This window comes from Megalobrama amblycephala, linkage group LG17 (genome assembly GCF_018812025.1).
Source record: "Megalobrama amblycephala isolate DHTTF-2021 linkage group LG17, ASM1881202v1, whole genome shotgun sequence".
In the NCBI taxonomy this organism is placed as follows: Eukaryota; Metazoa; Chordata; class Actinopteri; order Cypriniformes; family Xenocyprididae; genus Megalobrama; species Megalobrama amblycephala.
In genome coordinates, this window is record NC_063060.1 from 4,402,222 (window position 1) to 4,421,356 (window position 19,135).

The 19,135-nt window shown below is 35.1% G+C and overlaps 1 protein-coding gene across 2 annotated transcripts; it reads left to right on the forward strand.

The window, feature by feature from the left end:
* The first annotated feature begins 1,835 nt into the window (after positions 1–1,835).
* Positions 1,836–15,707, forward strand: rab31 (RAB31, member RAS oncogene family). 2 transcript variants are annotated; one of them, XM_048165077.1, is made up of 7 exons: positions 1,841–2,054; positions 2,978–3,057; positions 3,642–3,723; positions 8,351–8,422; positions 11,293–11,399; positions 12,077–12,186; positions 13,553–15,707. In XM_048165077.1, exons 1-7 carry the CDS (start codon positions 2,019–2,021, stop codon positions 13,648–13,650), a joined length of 585 nt encoding a protein of 194 aa, XP_048021034.1. In that variant the 5' UTR covers positions 1,841–2,018; the 3' UTR covers positions 13,651–15,707. The 2 variants fall into 2 exon arrangements, with proteins under 2 accessions (XP_048021035.1, XP_048021034.1); XM_048165078.1 differs by lacking the exon at positions 8,351–8,422 and having other exon boundaries at positions 1,836–2,054.
* The last annotated feature ends 3,428 nt before the right edge of the window (positions 15,708–19,135 follow it).

The window sequence follows — 19,135 nt, forward strand, 5'->3', positions numbered from 1 at the left end:
GTGTGAAAGCGACAAACATCCGTATCTTCATATGACATTCAATGCAAAAACTGCAATCATCATTTTAGACGCCTGGCTTAGCATGCAGATTTACCTTATTGGTTATTATTAACAAAGGCTTCAGTTTTTATTTATGCAGTTTAGCTCATAATTAAATTGCAAATGGGAAAGTACGCCGGGAAGTATCCTGGATGCCTATTACCAATGCGGAAAAAATCATAGTTGGCTGCCAGTTCTCCTGTTGTAGGTCAAGGTCTAGAACCGAGATCAGTGTAAATGAAGTCGTGTGTGTTCTGAAACCACTGTGCCATAGGTGACTGACTGTGTGTGCTGCTGCACAGAAGAATTACTTTGAAGACATTGTAATACAACCAGATTGTATTTTTTACCTATTAAGATATTCAAAAGAATCGGTTTTGAACGTTTATTCTAAATTTCCCTATTTAATAGTCGACATTAATATACATCTAAACTGTAACTGCACTAAAACGTGCAGATGTGCACTTATAGAGCGTTTGTTGTGGAATTGGTAACATTTTTGTTAGTTTCCATACTTTCACGTAATGTCACGCTATGTTTTTAAAGACATAATTCATGAAGCACAAGAATATTTTTGATTAACGATGAATTTTGAGGGGTATTATGGGATGCTTTAGTAAGTGTAGGTGATGCAGTGAATCTCATGAAGAAATTTTTAACCAGAAAATCAAAAGAAATACTTTGAAGTATATAAAATGAAGCTTATTTTGACATTATTTGCCATGAAAATGATGAAAAAACAAAAAGGCTTTGTTTTCTTTCTGCAAAAGGTCTTATTTTTCTTTTGATTTGGGGTGAAATATGAACATTAATTTTTTTTTGTGAGATCAACCCAACCGGTCCTGAAGTTTTGGCACAGTTGTTACAGATGTTCTGACACACTGATAGATGTTTTATTGGAAACTTGCACTAGATTGTTACCGATTCTTTTCTTTTTAATACCGTTATTCTGTCAATTTCACTTTATTTTGTGATTCTTCTTATTATTTTTGTCTAAAGTGCTTGTTGAATGCTACTGGATGATTGTGTATTATTATTCTCTTTCAGATATAACACATTTCTACCCTCTTTTTGCTTTTTGTTTGTTTTCCCTTCTTTTGTGTCATGATGTCAAGTAAGTGAGATGCATTTCAATACTGTATAATTCTATTGACAGGCTGATTGTCAACTATATCAGATGGAGAAAAAAAAAAAAAAAGCTCCCCCCCCCCTTAATGTCTGCTAGAATTTATCTCAAAGAGATACATACCTTCTCATCTACTTTTGGAAATGATAGTTTTTCATATTATAGATAAAGCTTTTGTAGCTCATGATCATTGCAAACAGAATGCTGCCGTCTAAATAAAATTATAGGTTGGACAGTAACTCAAGTTTGAAGGCTTTTCAATGCAATTCTGAATTTCAAGGATCAACCTGTTGCTCTTGTGATGAAGGCCATGATGATGCTGGATGACCTCTGGTGTGATTAGTACTATTAACAAAATTATGGATAAAAAAAGAAAAAAGAGGTAAGTGGTCTAATTTAACACAAGAAACTTAAAGATGAAGGTTTTCTCTGTCTAACCACTGTGGGTTCTGTTTGACTAATCAGTGCAAGTTACCAGGCAGAAAAAAATAAAAACAATAATTAAACGACTACTTTAGAATGATAAAATTATATGCCAGTTATTAATAATGGACAATTATTCAGATCACTCTCTGTTTTATTATTATTATTATTATTAGAATTTGAATTGTTGCTGTTATATGAATCTTTTTACAGTGCCTCTCTCTTTAAGGCGGGGCTAATGTCATCACGTGATGTGAGTGACAGCTTAACCGAATTTCTCCAGTCGGTTTCCGTTAGCTTTGGGAAGGAGATGGTCAGAGTTTGTGTTTTACAGATGAACAGTCTGCTGTGACCGTGATAGATGAGAGTCGACAAAACAAGACCGGAGACTGCTAGAATAATGCTTCAGCTGCCATAACGTGCTTTTACAATGGCCATCAGGGAATTGAAAGTTTGTCTGCTAGGGGTGAGTGTTGAGAATCCTCTGTCTGCGGCTTCATACGCTTCAAAATCCATCGACACAAATAGACTGACTGGAACTGTGATTATTCCTGGTTCCTTTTCTCATAATTAACGCGTAGAGATGTTTTACCGCGTCACGAAGGTCCTCTTTCAGTCGTCGTGATTTGCTAACACAAGTAACTTATTTGTATTTAACGAGAGAGTTGGAGCTAAAGCTGGAAGTGTTTTCGCATAAATTCATTCTTTAGGAATGTTTGCGGCCATGACGTCACTGCCTGTTGGATACTGGCCGTGTTCGAAATGGAATTCTAGCGTACTGCATATTGCGCATGTTGCATACTGTCTAAAAAATAGAACGCAAAACAGAACACGTTGATTCGGAAGAGCACACTACCATACCATACTATTACTGTGTCTGCAGTATGTATACTGTGCGTAGTATGCAGATTTTCTGTTTACATGGAATACCTGTATGACCTAGTTGTAACTGTGATTTTCAACATCTCTGTGACTTAATTAAACTTACCCTAAAGTTAAGACATTTTTAAGCAAAACTGGATTTAAAATGAGTTCTGAGATGATAATGTGATGTAATGAGGTCATGTGACACAATGTAGCATACTAAAGTTTGAAACTTTGTTGCATACTGTTTTACATACTTCAAAAGAAAAATAGTATCCAGTACTAGTATACAGTAAGCAGTTAGTATTCCATTTTCCAACAGACACTAAATATTTCAGGCAGTAGTTGTGTACTACACACACGTGTATAATATATATATATTACTCTGCATGGTATTGTAGTATGATATTTTGAAGCCACACATTACACTTTATCAGTGAGACGCACATTTAGACATCAATATTTCATGTATTTGATATTTTATTACATTATATGTGTTTGTTTTTCTTTTTCTCATAATCACAGGACACTGGTGTCGGGAAATCAAGTATCGTGTGTCGATTTGTTCAAGATCACTTTGACCACAACATCAGTCCAACGATAGGGTAGGGGCACATCTGTTTACTAAAAAATCATGACATAGGGATTTACACATAACTGAGGTGAAGAAATCACCTCTGTCAGCTTATGTTCAGGACATGACCTCCCTCTTTCTGCTCTGCTGGAGGAATGTGTGTCTAAATATTCCTTTATGAGTCAAACACTCAGGATCCAACACGGTCTTGTCTTGTTTTGAACAGCTGATTCAGAGTCAGTTTGGTTAGATTTGTTTACTTCAGCACATGCTGATTTCTCTCTGTTGGGTTAGTCATTGCCTTTAGATGAGAGGGTATTTTTAGCTTTTCTGTTTTGCACCGTTTGCACTTCACACTCTTGCAAGTTTTGTTTTTCTTCATATATTAGTCATGGTTACCGTGATGTCATTTCCCCTTTGAATGACGTCTGTGTTACATTCAAGTTGAGTTTAGGGTATTGTGTAATTTTTTTTTTTTTTTTATTATTATTATTATTCATTGATTTTATTGCATTTTATATATAATATTATACTTTTAATTTAGATATGTATATATTATTTTTTATTTTAACCATATTTTTATTATAATGATATATATAATTATTTGTTTTTCAGTGCATCATTTTTAACTAAGACCGTCCCCTGTGGAAATGAACTTCACAAGTTTCTGATCTGGGACACCGCAGGGCAGGAACGGGTGAGAATGTTTATTTTGTTTTATTCATTGTTTGAATGTTTTATGAAAACTGTGTCTAACCTTGTTTTTGTGGCCTTTTTGGCCAATATTATATGTGTATGTGCTTTACTCATTTGTGTGTTTGTTCATTTTTATTTCACCAAAGACACTCTTTTTCTTCCTTAATATCATAATACTGAAGGGCAAAAAAATCATATCTCTTTTTGGCTAAATGGCAATATATGGTATATATCTTACTATTTTCTACATTTTTCTATTTGGATAAATATATATTCTTTCACATCCTGTCCAATGTTGCCCAACAAACAGTGTTCATATGGAAGGCTATGAGAACAAATATAGTGAATGTAACAATATAAGCTAATGATATTAGGGATGCACCGATTACAAGTACCGATATTTTTTTATACTGATATCGATGCCTATACATTTATTAATTTCTTTCTTTTCTTTTATTTATTTTTCCAAGCACAACACAGTGAGACTAATGAATGTAGGACAGCTTCTTTATTATTACTCCAAAAAAAAAAAGTAATAATTTTTATGTGCTTGTCACAAACTTAACCGAGGGGGCTTGAGCCCCTGCCACTTTGATCGCGAAAGTGCCCTTTGCATTCGCGTCGCGGTGCCCCCGCGTTCCCATTTTTCTTCCCCTGGAACTCGATTTCTACTGAGGGGGACACCCCAACCCCACCCCCTGCAGTTCGCAATGTGTGGTTTGTCATCATTAATTTTGAAGTATTTCCACACCCCTGAGGCTGACATTGTTTCTGCTGCTGCCGTCGGTGTCTCTGTGTACGGAAAATTCTGTCAGTTTCGTCACGTGAGGTGTCAGTCTTTGGTTTCGGGGTATTTTTACGAGTACTAGTACAAGTACATGAGCTTGGTATCGGGCCTGATGCCGATTCTAGTATCGGTTTCGGTGCATCCCTACTATATTTTATGTGCAAAAATCACATTACATTCTAACATTGTAACATTACAATCTAAAAACGGTAAGAATGCTTTTTAAAGCAGAAGTAAAATTCAGTAAAATTCATTTAGTAATTCACTGAACTAAAAAATGAAAATAGATAAAAACAAAAGCACAGACTTATTATATTTTGATTACCCCATTACAATAGACACTTTACAGTTACTGCTATCATAAAAAAAAAACACTTGTAGGTTTAAAATTCTACATTTGGCACATTTATTGTCCAACAACAAATATTTTAGCAAAATGTATTGTCAGAATTATTGGCTCCGTCTGTTTGGCACACATCTTAAGTCTGTGAGGTTTAGCGAAGACTCGCTTTCATAAGCCTCAACCGCTCTTGACAGCAAAATGGAAATATTTGCATGACTTTCTAACATTAACAGATGGAGAATATACCTGTGAAATGTTATGCACTGAGGAAAACAGCATATCTCAAACACATTAACCCTCTGGAGTCTGAGGCTGATTTGGGGCTTGGAGAAGTTTTGACATGCCCTGACATTTGTGTTTTTTTCAGTTGTTCATAAACGTATAAATGACAAAAGTGTCATTACACTGTATTCAGCACAAACTAGGCTACTATAATATGTGAGGAACATGTACGTACATGTTTGTATTTTTGAAGGAATAATGTTTATGCGTGGTTATTGAAAAAACGAAAAAACTTAAGTCACTGAAATAAGGCCAAAAAAAGTATATTAAATCTGTGTTCACAAGACTTTTGGGTATTGGAGGTTGTAGACTAGAGTTTTTGCTTCAGAATTATGTAAAAATTATGCTGCCTACTCCTTCATCTAAAACAATATATTGATTTAGTTTTTGTAAGACACTTTTTGTCAAGAAACACAGTATGCGTGGAGGCGTGAATCTGCATGAATAATGGGCCATTTACACCCGAGAAGACAAAAGAACCGCATAATAATGACCTGAAATGACTTGCATATTAATGAGGCCTTTCAGTCAGGTAGGCTGTGAAAAAAAAACCTCTGTAATAATGTCTCAGCTCTTCATAAACAGCAATACTGTGAAATATTATTACAATTTAAAATAATGGTATTCTATTATATTCTTTAAAATATAATGTATTTCTGTGATGCAAAGTGTCTGAACAATTATATTACCTCTATGGCATTTCATATAGGCTTTTAGCTTAAAAGCATGCACATTTGGAGAAATATTGATGGATTCTTATATATTTATGTCAATTTTCTATACTGAGAAGTAATATGTATTGTCATCACTATGAGTGCTGGATACCGTGTTTTCAATTCATACTTGCAGCCGGAGGGCGCTCTCTGTACACCTTTAGGCCACAAATTCATAGAAGAAAAGGAACTAGGAACTAACGGCATGTCTTCTAGAGATCGCTAACCATTGCTTTAACATCCAAATAAACACTTTTCAAGACAATAAATACACGATAGCGTTGGCTCCGTGGGCGTGGCCGCATTAGCGGATAATGAGCTGAATCACAGACTTCTGACATGGCTCTCTTTTCATACAGATTACATAAACACAGAATGTTTGTTTTCGATTTGACTTGCACGATTTAAAACCTGACATTTCATCGTTTCTTTAGACGCAAGTGTCATTTTTTTTGTCATTAGTATTCATAAGTTACAGTTCATTTTCTGAGAACTATCAGATTGGACTTCGTTCAGAGGGACAGGAGAGATCACGCATCATGTTAGTTTTCTTTATTTTACAAAAAGCACAACATTGTGTTTTTACTCTGAGTGTACACAAATAAAAGAAGACATTCTATAGTTTCAATTGATATATTACTTATGTCTCTATGACAAGAAATGACGGAGTATTTTAAGTCTGTTTTGCTGCAATGTGAAAAAAATCCTGCAAAACGCACCGGCGCGTTTTCAGACCTCAGGGAGTTAAACAGCATGAGTTTCTGACAGGGCAAGCCGCTTTTGAAGGCCTTAAAGGATTAGTCCACTTTTAAAAAAAACTTTTCCTGATAATTTACTCACCCCCATGTCATCCAAGATGTCCATGTCTGTCTCTCTGTCTTCAGTCGAAAAGAAATTAAAGTTTTTGATGAAAACATTTCAGGATTTTTCTCCTTATAGTAGACTTCAATGGGCACCAAACAGTTGAAGGTCATAATTAGTTTCACTGCAGCTTCAAATTGTTCAACACGATCCCAGATGAGAAATAAGGGTCTTTATAAGGGTCAAAGTTTGAACTAATTGTTATATACTATTGAACTAGCATATTGCATATAAAAATTAGTTCAAACTTTGGCCTGTAGAGGGCAGTATTACGCTTAGCAGCGTCTACACTGCTGGAATTCTAACAGAGGAGAAGAAGAAGAGAGCTAGTTTAAGATGAGCATTTCTGGTTAAAACTTATATAATTTTCAATTTTTTTCAGAAAATGAGCGATGGTTTCACTAGATAAGACCCTTATTTCTCATCTGGGATCGTGTTGAACAATTTGAAGCTGCAGTGAAACTAATTATGACCTTCAACTGTTTGGTGCCCATTGAAGTCTACTATAAGGAGAAAAATCCTGGAATGTTTTCATCAAAACCTTTAATTTCTTTTTGACTGAAGAAAGAAAGTCATGGACATCTTGGATGACATGGGGGTGAGTAAATTATCAGGAAAAGTTCATTTAAAAGTGGACTAATCCTTTAATATAAAGCATGCATCATGTTTGTCTCATTGAAATATGCACTTTCCACACTCCACTATTCAATTGTGCTCATATCAAACTACTGTATAACGATACAAACTGTTTTGCCTCATTCCATATTGTTTATAGAAATATATTGAAATAACGTACAAACTCGATATACCGCCCAGCCCTATAATACTGCATAACTTTGTCATACAACCACAACACTGAACCTATGAAAATAATAAATGACGCGGCATCAGATTTGACACTCCATCCCATGATCCATAGTGTTCATCTCTGTTCTCCACCCTCATCATATTCCCGTCAGTGTATATGTGCCCTTTAATTCCCATCGCAAAGCAATAGTTCACTCAAAAAGGAAAACTTCTGTCATTTACGATTGTAACATCTTGTGTGTGAGTAAATAATGACAGAAGTTTATTTTTGGATGAACTATCCCTTTAACACAACATTAAAGGATGCAAGACAATTCTAGGTCAGAGCTCTGTGTCACATTTGTCATCAGTTAGTATGAGAAATCACGTTTCATTTCCAACACACACACACACACAGTTTAGAGTTCACTGACTCATTGGGTGCGGTGGAAATGTGTGTGTGAGAGTTGGAGAAGTGCTGGCGTGACTTTGTGTTCACGTCTGTATGTTCACTATTAGCTTATGAGTCTGTTCAGATCGCTCGGAAAATATGTGTCTCCCTTTGAACTCGCTCAGACATAATTGCTGTCTACTTCTTTACAAATGTCCTGCATCTGTCTGAACTGAAACCACCAAAGTGATCCTAATATGCTGTTTACAGCAACTACGTACTTTTTTTAAAGAAAATGTGAGTGGTGTTTTCCGGTGCAAACTTTGCCTGAGCAATAGCAGTAGTGGTGTTTGCCTTACTTAACACATACCATTTATGTTAATATAGCCTAGTCATCAAAATAAATGTGACTATCTTTAATTAAAAGCCCCCAACATTGACAGAGTGTATCTTATTTTTCTCCAGTTTCATTCGTTGGCTCCCATGTATTACAGAGGCTCTGCAGCGGCTGTCATTGTTTATGACATCACAAAACTTGTAAGTTGTATTATAGTATTTTTGTGCAATTCATTTCCAAGTTGTTTCTATTTAAAAAACACATTTAACTGTTTAAGGTGCAATATACTTAAATGATATGCCATTTTGTTTGTTTGTTTCTTTACAAACTTTTGAGAAAACAATAACTTTGGAAAGAGAAATCACAAATGAGATCTCGCTTATATATCAGTTGTTTCTCCTAAACAGCAATGAGATTAAATGGAGACGGTTACAGTGGCATGAAAAAGTATGTGAACCCCTTGCAGAATCTGTGAAAATGAGAATTATTTTAATAAAATAAGAGGGATAATAAAAAATGCATGTTATTTTTTGTTTAGTACTGTCCTGAGTAAGATATTTTACATAAAAGATGTTTGCATTTAGTTCACAAGACAAAACAATAGCTGAATTTATTAAAATAAGTATGTGAACCATTGATTCTCAATACTGTGTGTGGTCACCTGATGATCCACGACTGTTTTTTTTTTGTTTTGTTTTGTGATGGTTGTTCATGAGTCTCTTAAACTGAGCTCTGTTCTTCAGAAAAATCCTCCAGCTCCTGCAGATTCATCAGTTTTCAAGCCTTTTTTTCATATTTGAACCCTTTCCAGCAGTGACTGTAGGATGTTTTCATACTGAGGACAACTGAGGGACTCAAACACAACTATTAAAAAAGGTTCAAACATTCACTGATGCTCTAGAAGGAAACATGATGCATAAAGAGTCGGGGGGTGAAAACTTTTGAACAGGATGAAGATTTTTCTTATTTTGTTTAAATATCATTGTTTTTCATTTAGTACTGCCCTTCGGAACCAACAGAAGATACTTGCATGTTTCCCAGCAGAAAAATTAAGTACAATTTACCTTGATATTTGAATTCAAAAGTTTTCACCCCCCGGCTCTTAATGCATCGTGTTTCCTTCTGGAGCATCAGTGAATGTTTGAACCTTTTTAATAGTTGAGTTTGAGTCCCTCAGTTGTCCTCAGTGTGAAAAGAGGAATCTCAAAATCATACAGTCACTGCTGGAAAAGGTTCAAATATGCAAAAATGCTTGAAAACTGAAGAATCTGCAGGACCTGGAGGAATTTTCTGAAGAACAGAGCTCAGTTTAACTGCTCAGGACAAACAAGAGACTCATGAACAACCATCACAAAACACAAAAACAGTCGTGGATCATCAGGTAACCACACACAGTATTGAGAATCAATGGTTCACATACTTATGAATGGGGTTATTTTAATAAATTCAGCTATTGTTTTGTCTTGTGAACTAAATGCAAACATCTTTTATGTAAAATATCTTACTCAGGACAGTACTAAACAAAAAATAACATGCATTTTTTATTATCCCTCTTATTTTATTAAAATAATTCTCATTTTCACAGATTCTGCAAGGGGTTCACATACTTTTTCATGTCACTGTACTAACATTTCCTGATTTTGCTCATGAGAAAAAGACCCCAGTGACCACACGTGTGCCATCAGTAGCTATTTTTCCATCCAAAGTTGTGAATTTAACTTGTGTGCAAAAATGGAATATTGCATAAAACATTTGCAAATAAAGTATTGTTTCAATCCCATGTGTTCAAGAGAACAAAATAGTCATTTCTTAGGAGATTGGCATGAAATACATGTAATAAAAATGGAAGTTGCTGCAATCGGTAAAGCCACTGTTGTTCTATTTTTTTTTCCTCCATCATAAATGACTTGAGCTTCAGAGCGTGCAGATGAAAAACAATAAACGCTGTCATGTCATCTTGCGTTCGGATGCTGGTGTTTGGGGACGTAATCATGTGAGACGCTTCTGGGAGGGAAATCATTCCGATGACCGACTTTGGCTCAGTTATTTGAACTTTTGAGATGCTGTGTGTGCAATGAAATCGGTCCACTGGTTAGTCCAGCTATCCAATCACATCCACAGTTGAGGCAAAGTCATGTGTGCATCAAGGGATTTATTCGGTAAATGTGTTTCCATCATAGTATATGCATAAAAAATGATCCACAATCGATTGAACGCATACATTTTTTATGTGCATTTTTAGAATTTTTGCATTTCTTGGCATTTCTGTCATTTAAAAAAAAAAAAAAAATTATACGATATACCCCAAATTTGCATAAAATATGTTGTTGGAAACATAGCTACTGTTTCTTCACGACAAAAGTCAGAGATCTCCATATGAACATTTCTCTTAATTCTTCCAAGATCAAATTACCTGAGCTGCTATCAACATTTTACAGCTCTATACTCTTACTAGATGACAACTGTTGACTCGTTTGTGTCATTTTATCTCCTGAGAAATTTCAGGAGAAACATCTGAGGCAAAGTTGATATTTCAGTTACATTTTTGAGACCTCAATTAAAGAAGTAGTTCACCTAAAAATTAAAATGTTGTCATTATTTACTCTCCCATGTGTCATTCCAAACCTATATAACTTCGAAACACAACTGAAAAGGTTTCTGTCACTCCAATGAAAGTCCACATAACTAAAACTTTAAAGATTCAAAAGGATTATAAAGGTGTACAGTAGGTAAAACAAATCCAAATGAATCAAACCAATTAATCCAAATCTTTTGAAGAGATTGCTTTATATGGTAAACAACATATTTAATTTAGGCTTTTATTTACATTTAAACAACGATTGACACGCATACATAGTTCACATCACATTGGTTACCTTTACTTTCAATGGAGGAATATAAACCTTTCATTGAACCTTTCACCATGCAGAAACGTTTCATTAGAAATATCTTAATTTGTGTTCCAAAGAGTCTTATGGATTGGTTGAGTAAATGATGACAGTCTCTGATCAATGACAAAGCAGCCTATGTTTTTGAGTTGCATGTTTTGTGATGTATCTGGTTTCTGCAGGACTCTTTCCAGACGTTAAAGAAGTGGGTAAAGGAGCTGAAGGAACACGGGCCAGAGGATATAGTCGTAGCCATAGCAGGAAATAAGAATGATCTGGGTGACATCAGGTTAATAAAACACTCTTCCTGTCTCTGAGAATGTATTATATTCTCTGGAGTTTCTTTCCGAAACCTCCAGCCACTCATGCTTAGATTTTCATGTCTTAAGCTATACATGTGATCATTTAACTTGTAGTTGACATGAAATCAAAACTGACCCTATTGACAATCTTAATGTGCATGATTCATAAGTGCATGTTATTAAAAAAATAAAATAAAATTGTAATCTTTCATTAAAATGTAATAACTTGCAATCCAGTCAAATCCTAATGGATAAAATCAAGTAGAGCCCTAAGTTTTTCCTCATTAAATATCCTATTTAACTTTACATTGCAAGATGGTTTGCGAATGTTGTTTCACTTTAGTTGTGATTAGAGTTTATTTTTCAGTCCTGAGAAATGCATGCACCACATCTCAGTGGCAACAAACTGCACCTTCAATTATAGCTTTGCTGAGCTGTTAATTAAGCCATTTCCACCTAATTTTAATCATGCTTAATCACTATTCCCTTATAATTTTCCTGACAGTCAGTTTTTGCGTCTGTATAATAACTCAACATTTGCTGGCAGTCCATTTAAGACAAACCCCTCTGCAGTTTGTTTCGGTCTTGCCCTTGGTTGGACGCGCCCCTCAAGCTGATTCATATCATTGTATCATATTCAATGTTTGTATGTTTTTTTTTGTAGGGAAGTTCCAACTAAAGAGGCGAAAGATTTTGCAGAGTCCATCGCTGCCATATTTATGGAGACCAGTGCCAGAAATGCAGTTAACATAGAGGAGCTGTTCCAGAAAATCAGTAAGTATTACTAAAACTAGTCAAGTGTCCACGCTACAGCATACCTGAACACTGTCTGCAGCTATAGGGATTGTTAGTGTTTTTGTTTTTTTTGTATTTTTGACACTGTATATCATCTTCTCCCTCATTCACTCTCATTTTCCAGCTTTTTACAAAGTGATCTCAAGTTAGTGATTTACTATTCTAATAGAAAAGACTCTTAAAGGATTAGTTCATTTCAGAATTCCAATTTCCTGATCATTTCCTCACGCCCATGTCATCCAAGATGTTTATGTCTTTCTTTCTTCAGTCGAAAAGAAATTAAGATTTTTGAGGAAAACATTCCAGGATTTTTCTCCATATAGTGGGTTTCTTCAGCTAACAATGGGTTGAAGGTCCAAATGCTGAAAATGCACTGCTCTGCGATTCGCCACGCATTATGTAATCACGTTGGAAAGGTCAGGTGTGACATAGGTGGAAGCACTGTAGGGCAACAAACATTCATCTCATTTTCTCCAACTTCAAAATCATCCGACATCATTATTTTACCTTCTTTTAAAGGCCGTTTGACTTAATCTTTGCACATTCACTTTGTAAACACTGGATCGCTGCTTCCGCCTACGTCACGCATGATCTTTACAACGTGATTACATAATGTGTGGCGCGTCGCAGAGCAGTGCACGGCGAGCATTTGTGGTTAAAAACTAACTTAAATTCATTGCTTTGAGTGATTTATTGCTTTTATATGATGAGAATGGGAATTTGCATAAAAACACACAACTACTCTACTACAATAAGTTTTGTTTTAAATACATTCATATTTTTATTCAGCGAGGATGCATTAAATTGATCAAAAGTGAAAGTAAAGACATTTATATTATCAAAGATTTCTATTTCAAATAAACTGTTCAAAAACATCTGTTTTCAACATTGATAATAATCATAAATGTTTCTTGAGCAGCAAATCATCATATTAGAATGATTTCTGAAGGATCATGTGACACTGAAGACTGGAGTAATGATGCTGAAAATTCAGCTTTGATCACAGGAATAAATTACATTTTAAAATATATTAAAACAGAAAGCAGTTTTTTTGATCAAATAAATGCAGCATTGGTGAGCAGAAGAGACTTTCAAAAACATTAAAACACTCTTTGCACATTAATAAATTTGTGCAGAGTTTGGTGTTTGGTGTCAGCAATGATGACACAACGCTAATTTTAACTTCTTTAATCTTCATCACCTCTCTGTCACATTTAACGTCAGTTTGTGTTTTGAAAGATTGAGTTTCATTGTCTGCTAGCGTCCACTGTATTATATAATGCAACGACATGCGCTCACTAACTATATGTGGCATAATTGTTCATATTCTCACATCTGTGTGCAGGTCGACAGATCCCTCCGCTGGAGAACACGGACGCCGACAGCCAGGAATCTTTTAAACTGACACGACAGCCTCCTCCCTCCACCAAACGCTGCTGTTAAACATCCGCAAGCCACATGAAGAGGATACAGTCAAATGACTGACAAACATGTATATTACAGTAGGAAACACAGCAATTCTGCAGCTGAACAGTTTTATACCAAGTCATAATGTTTTCTGAATATTGCAGTGATGCTGAGCAACTTCAGGAGGTGAGTTATCACAACTTGAAAGAATTTTCATATCAAGTCTTTTTAAATGCAACATTGTGTTAAATTGAAATGCTGTCTAGTAGTAGTTAGCGCTATGTTTACACAATAATAAGTGCCTTAGAAATGCCATTTTTACGTTTGAGATTGTCGTTTCGAGTTTTGAAAACAAAAGCTTTGATTGGTTATTTCTAATCTGGCTTTATTTGACCACTTACAATGACATGATAGTGTGATGTAAATGACTTAGAGATTTTCAAATATGTTGGTCACACTTTGTATTACAGTGTTCAACACTCCTAAAAATAAAGGTTCTATATTGCAGCAATGGTTCCAAAAAGAACCTTTAACATCCATGGAACTTTTCCATTCCACAAAAGGTTCTTTATAGTGGAAAAGGGTTTTTCAGATTATTAAAATGCTCTTTACACTAAGAAAATAATGATTCTTTCAAGAACTGTTGACTGAAAGGTTCTTTTGGGGAACCAAAAATGGTTCTTCTATGGCAGGGGTCTCCAAACTTGATCCTGGTGGGCCACTGTCCTGCAGAGTTTAGCTCCGACTTTCCTCAACACACCTGCCTGGAAGTTTCTAGTATGCCTAATTATACCTTGATTAACTAGTTCAGGTGTGTTTAATTGGGGTTGGAGCTAAACTCTGCAGGACAGTGTTTGAGAGTTTGGACACCCCTGTTCTATGACATCGCTGTGAAAAACTTTTATTTTCAAGAGTGTATGTTTTTACATACTTCTACTGCATAATACTAATAAACCGCATCCGTTTAATGTCATTTTTTGTAGTGCTGTGTGTAATTGCACATAGTTATTGTTTTTATTTTAGTAATTCATTAAATGGGCACTGTAAAATGAAGTGTTACCAATTTATTTATCCTGGAAAAGTGAGTTACTTAATTATAATTTTGTTTTTTTTTTTATTCCTTTCATGAACATTTAAAACTCATGTGAAATATTTACCCCTTTATCAAATGAAAATGTGAGAAATCAGCCACCAGAGGGCACAATTGGCTTTACTGTGAACAACAGTTTTCTGCTTACCTGTTGCTGTCAGTGGAAAAAAGACTTTCCCCCCCCACTAAAATGTCTAACAATATGCGTTTTTCAATGGTTTTTAGGAAATGACAAAATTCTGTTAATCTGTTAAACAGGTGCACTTATTAGCTGATCACTAAATATGTACAACATTTCCCCAAAAAGTTTAAACACTGTGATTCTGCTGTGCTGTCATTACATTACTTTACTTTACTTTAAGCATCCCAACCAACCTCACACCGCAATCTTCGCTGGGACAGGACTATTTGTTCGACTGACAGCGATTCCTCCATTGGTTGGCTCATTATTTTTGCAATTCCATTTGGTGACACTAGTGCTTCAGAAATTACACACTTCACCTTTAAGGCTAAAAGCATAAAAGCAGGGTAATTGTGCGTTCTCCTACATAATCAGCCTGCCTTGGTGTGGTTGTGGGAGGATTGATTACCTGTCCTGTAGTTTTTCAATTTTGTAATCAGAAGGATCTTTTCTGTCAGTCACAGCTGGCAAAATCACACATGTGTCACATTACAAGCAGTAGTTCTAACAGTTCTAATCATAAAGCATCACATATAATATAACATTTAATATGAGTATATCTATATATTTATATCTCTTTTCTAAAATAAACGTTAGAAGGATTAAAATTTAGTGCGAATTCACGTAGATGCCTTAACCTAACTGGGTGAGATCTGGTGATTAATTATCATTTTATACATTTTGTAAATAACTTCATATTTGTACTTTTAAACCTTCCTTTTGTTAGTTAACTTAATTTTTGTTTTATGTGATGTTGTGACAATGGTATCCAACACATTTTGTACCAGATGTCATAAATAAACTACAAATGCAGTACACAAATGTTTGCTTAAAATGTTATTGAGTATTTTCTTTGTATTAGATTAAATGATTTTGATTTATGAGTATTGCTACAGATTTGGACAGTGCTGAAGATGTAATTATTTTGGAAGATAAAAAAACAGTACAATTGGATTTTATAAATCCCAAAGGGGCAATTTAGCACAGCGGCAGCTACAGCTGTCCAATTTCTTGAACTACAGATCTAAACTTTTCTTCATGCTACTGTATTTCAGCAGTAGCTTTTCCTGAGCAAAATATCTGAGTCAGTTAAATGCTCTTTTTTTTTTTTTTTCTGTGTGGTGTTTGGAACTGGTACCATTTTAACATTTTAATAGTGTTGACAACCATGCTGACTGCAGATGCTTGTTAAAAACAACAAGAAACCGCATTCGGTTTAACCTATAGCAGTCAAAAGTTTGGACACACTTGACTGAGTTTATGCTTTGCAGGATCTTAAAAACATTTGAAATTAGTTTTGTAGACAACTGTAAACTTAAACTGTGCCAGTGTTTTGTGTCTTTAATTAATTATCTATGTATGTATATACACTGCCATTCAAAGTTTGGGATTGGGAAGATTTTTAAATGTTTTTGAAATGTAATTTATTTCTGTAATGCAAAGCTGAATTTCCAGTCTTCGGTGTCACATGATCCTTCAGAAATATGCTGATTTGCTGCTCAAGAAACATTTCTGATTATTATCCATGTTGACAACAGTTGTGCTGCTTCACATTTTTGTGGAAACCATGATAAATACCATGAAAAAAGTTCAAACGAACAGCATTTTCTTGAAAGAGGAATATTTTGTAACATAAATTACTCTAAATTTTGATCAATTTAATGCATCCTTGCTGAATAAAAGTATTAATTCTTTAAAAAAAAAAAAAATCTTCTTGACCCCAAACTTTTGAACAGTAGTGTACGTTTGAATATATGTGTGTATATTGATGTATTATTTATTTTTTAATGAATGAATTGGACAAAGTAATGAAGGAAGAGAAGCAAATGAGTGTCCAGCATACATGGACGTATCATGAACTTGGACCTTTCTGTAACTTTCGACAGGTACATCGTTCATGGTTTCTCAAAGCGAGTGGAATCTGGTGTTCCTCAGTGTTCGGTGCTTGGTCTTCTTCTCTTCGCTATTTACACGTGCTTCACTGGGTCCCAGGCACATGAATTATTGTATTACTGCTGCACTGACAACACTCAACTATACTTCACGTTAGCACCTTGCTATATGTTTCTGAGTGGTTGCTGAATGGTTGCTTACTGACCCGAGTTAAAGTCTATATGAAATTCTGGTCTCTAGATATGGCTCGGCTCCCCTCTTCAAAGTTTATGGGATATCTTTTCCTTTTTTATTATCCGCCAGGTGGAAATGGAAAGTCTAAACCTTAGAAAAGTTATTGCACATGTCGTCAAGCTGTACAGTTTGAGGTTTTATGTTTTAGTACAAAGTGTATGGCGAGACATAAGCAGCAGCAAAGATGTTAGGCTTAGTAAGCACCACTAATTAGGACTCTTCTTTACCATTTTGTTTGTCACATCATATAAAGTGAAAATATGATGGCAAAACAAGTATTTTCCTATCCTATCCTTATTTTTAATGTAAGAGCGAGCGGACATGGCCATTTGTAAACTTGAATGTACGATGTTGTCATCTGCTTCCAGTTTTATTCCTGCTTGTTATGCTGCTTGATATTGCAAACTGGTTTTTCTTATTGTATCATTTTAATGTATTGTCATAATTCTAAATGCAATGGTTTGTACTGCAAATAGTTTGATCATTTACTGCACTTTTGTTATTTTTCCTTTTATCTACCAATAGCAGCTAATAAAATCTTGCACATTCACAGAAAATGATATGGAAGTCCACTTCCACCACATAAGAAACATTTTTGGTAAATCTAATTTTTGGTAAATTCTTAATGACATAAAAGTCAAAATAATAACGTACTAAGTCATAATTATGAGATGAAAGTCTTTGTCATATGAATTTTTATGGCATAATTTGACTTATTCTATAATTTCGACTTAGTATGGCATTATTTCGATTTTTATTTCATCATTTTGATTTAGTATATAATAATTTAGCGCTGTCCTGATTATGATTTCAGTTATTTTGACTTTTCATCTTATGACTAGTATGTCATTATTTACTTTTCATCTCATAAATGTGACTTAGTTGAAATTAGCATAAAATATACTCATAATTAAAGCTGCAAGCAGCGATGAAAGGGCCCTCGTATCCGGTGGCCATAGGAAAACAGTGAACAGTGGGTGACATGCATGCAAGCGAGTAAATACAGGAGAATTATGGCAAAGTCATTTCAACGTGCCACACTTCCTGCTGCCAACAGGTGGCGTTTTGACTATTGCTGAATATTGCCATGTAGATGTCTTCAGGCTATGACTATTATCAAACGTGAAGCTCGGAGCAGATCGGACATTGTATGCCTGAGTTACAACAACTTCCTGTTTCGTGGCGTTAATCACATACTTGAGCACTTAGCCAAGTGTTGCATGATTTAACATGTTTCTAGCATGTTTGGTACTTCATGTTGTATTTAAAGGATTAGTCCACTTTCAAATAAACTTTTCCTGATAATTTACTCACCCCCATGTCATCCAAGTTGTCCATGTCTTTCTTTCTTCAGTCAAAAAGAAAATAAGGTTTTTGATGAAAACATTCCAGGATTATTCTCCTTATAGTTGACTTAAATGGCCTCCAGATGGTTGAAGGTCAAAATTACAGTTTCAGTGCAGCTTCAAAGGGCTTTAAATGATACCAGACGAGGAATAAGGGGCGTATCTAGCGAAACGATCGGTCATTTTTGAAAAAAATACAACTGTATATGCTTTATAAACACAAATAATCGGCTTGCACGTGCTTCCGTTTTCGGTATTTTCGGTACGTTTTGCAGAGAAAATTCAAAATGCCTCACTTCCTGTTGGGTTTTCAGATTTCACACCCAGGGACTTTTTGTATGTATTGGGCTGTTACATCTGTCTACCAAATTTCATACCTGTACGTGAAACGTAGCGCGAAGGGCACTTAATTGAAATTTTGTAGGTGGCGCTATTGAGCCATTTTGCCAAACCTAATTCTGAAACCCATATCTGATCCAGGTGCAAAGTTTAATGAGTTTACAAGCATGTTTAGGCTCTCAAAAATGCGATTCATTTCGGAAAAGAAGAATAATTGACAGCAATTACAATAGGGTCCTCACATCATCGGTGCTCGGGTCCTAATTGTGACTTTTTGTCTCAATTTCTACTCATGTCACAATTTCGACTTTTCATCTCATTCTTAGTATGTCATTTTGTCATTTAATCTCATAACTTAGTATGTCATAATTTCGACTTCTACCATAATATGCTGTACTTCCACATTGCAAAATAAGGTGGATAGTTTATTAAAGTTCC

Bases quoted from the DNA above. Each gene is read 5' to 3' on its own strand.
- rab31 (XM_048165077.1), top strand. From the start codon at position 2,019: ATGGCCATCAGGGAATTGAAAGTTTGTCTGCTAGGG. The intron at 2,055-2,977 runs GTGAGTGTTGAG...TCATAATCACAG, and splicing joins TGAAAGTTTGTCTGCTAGGG to GACACTGGTGTCGGGAAATC. The intron at 3,058-3,641 runs GTAGGGGCACAT...TTTGTTTTTCAG, and splicing joins AACATCAGTCCAACGATAGG to TGCATCATTTTTAACTAAGA.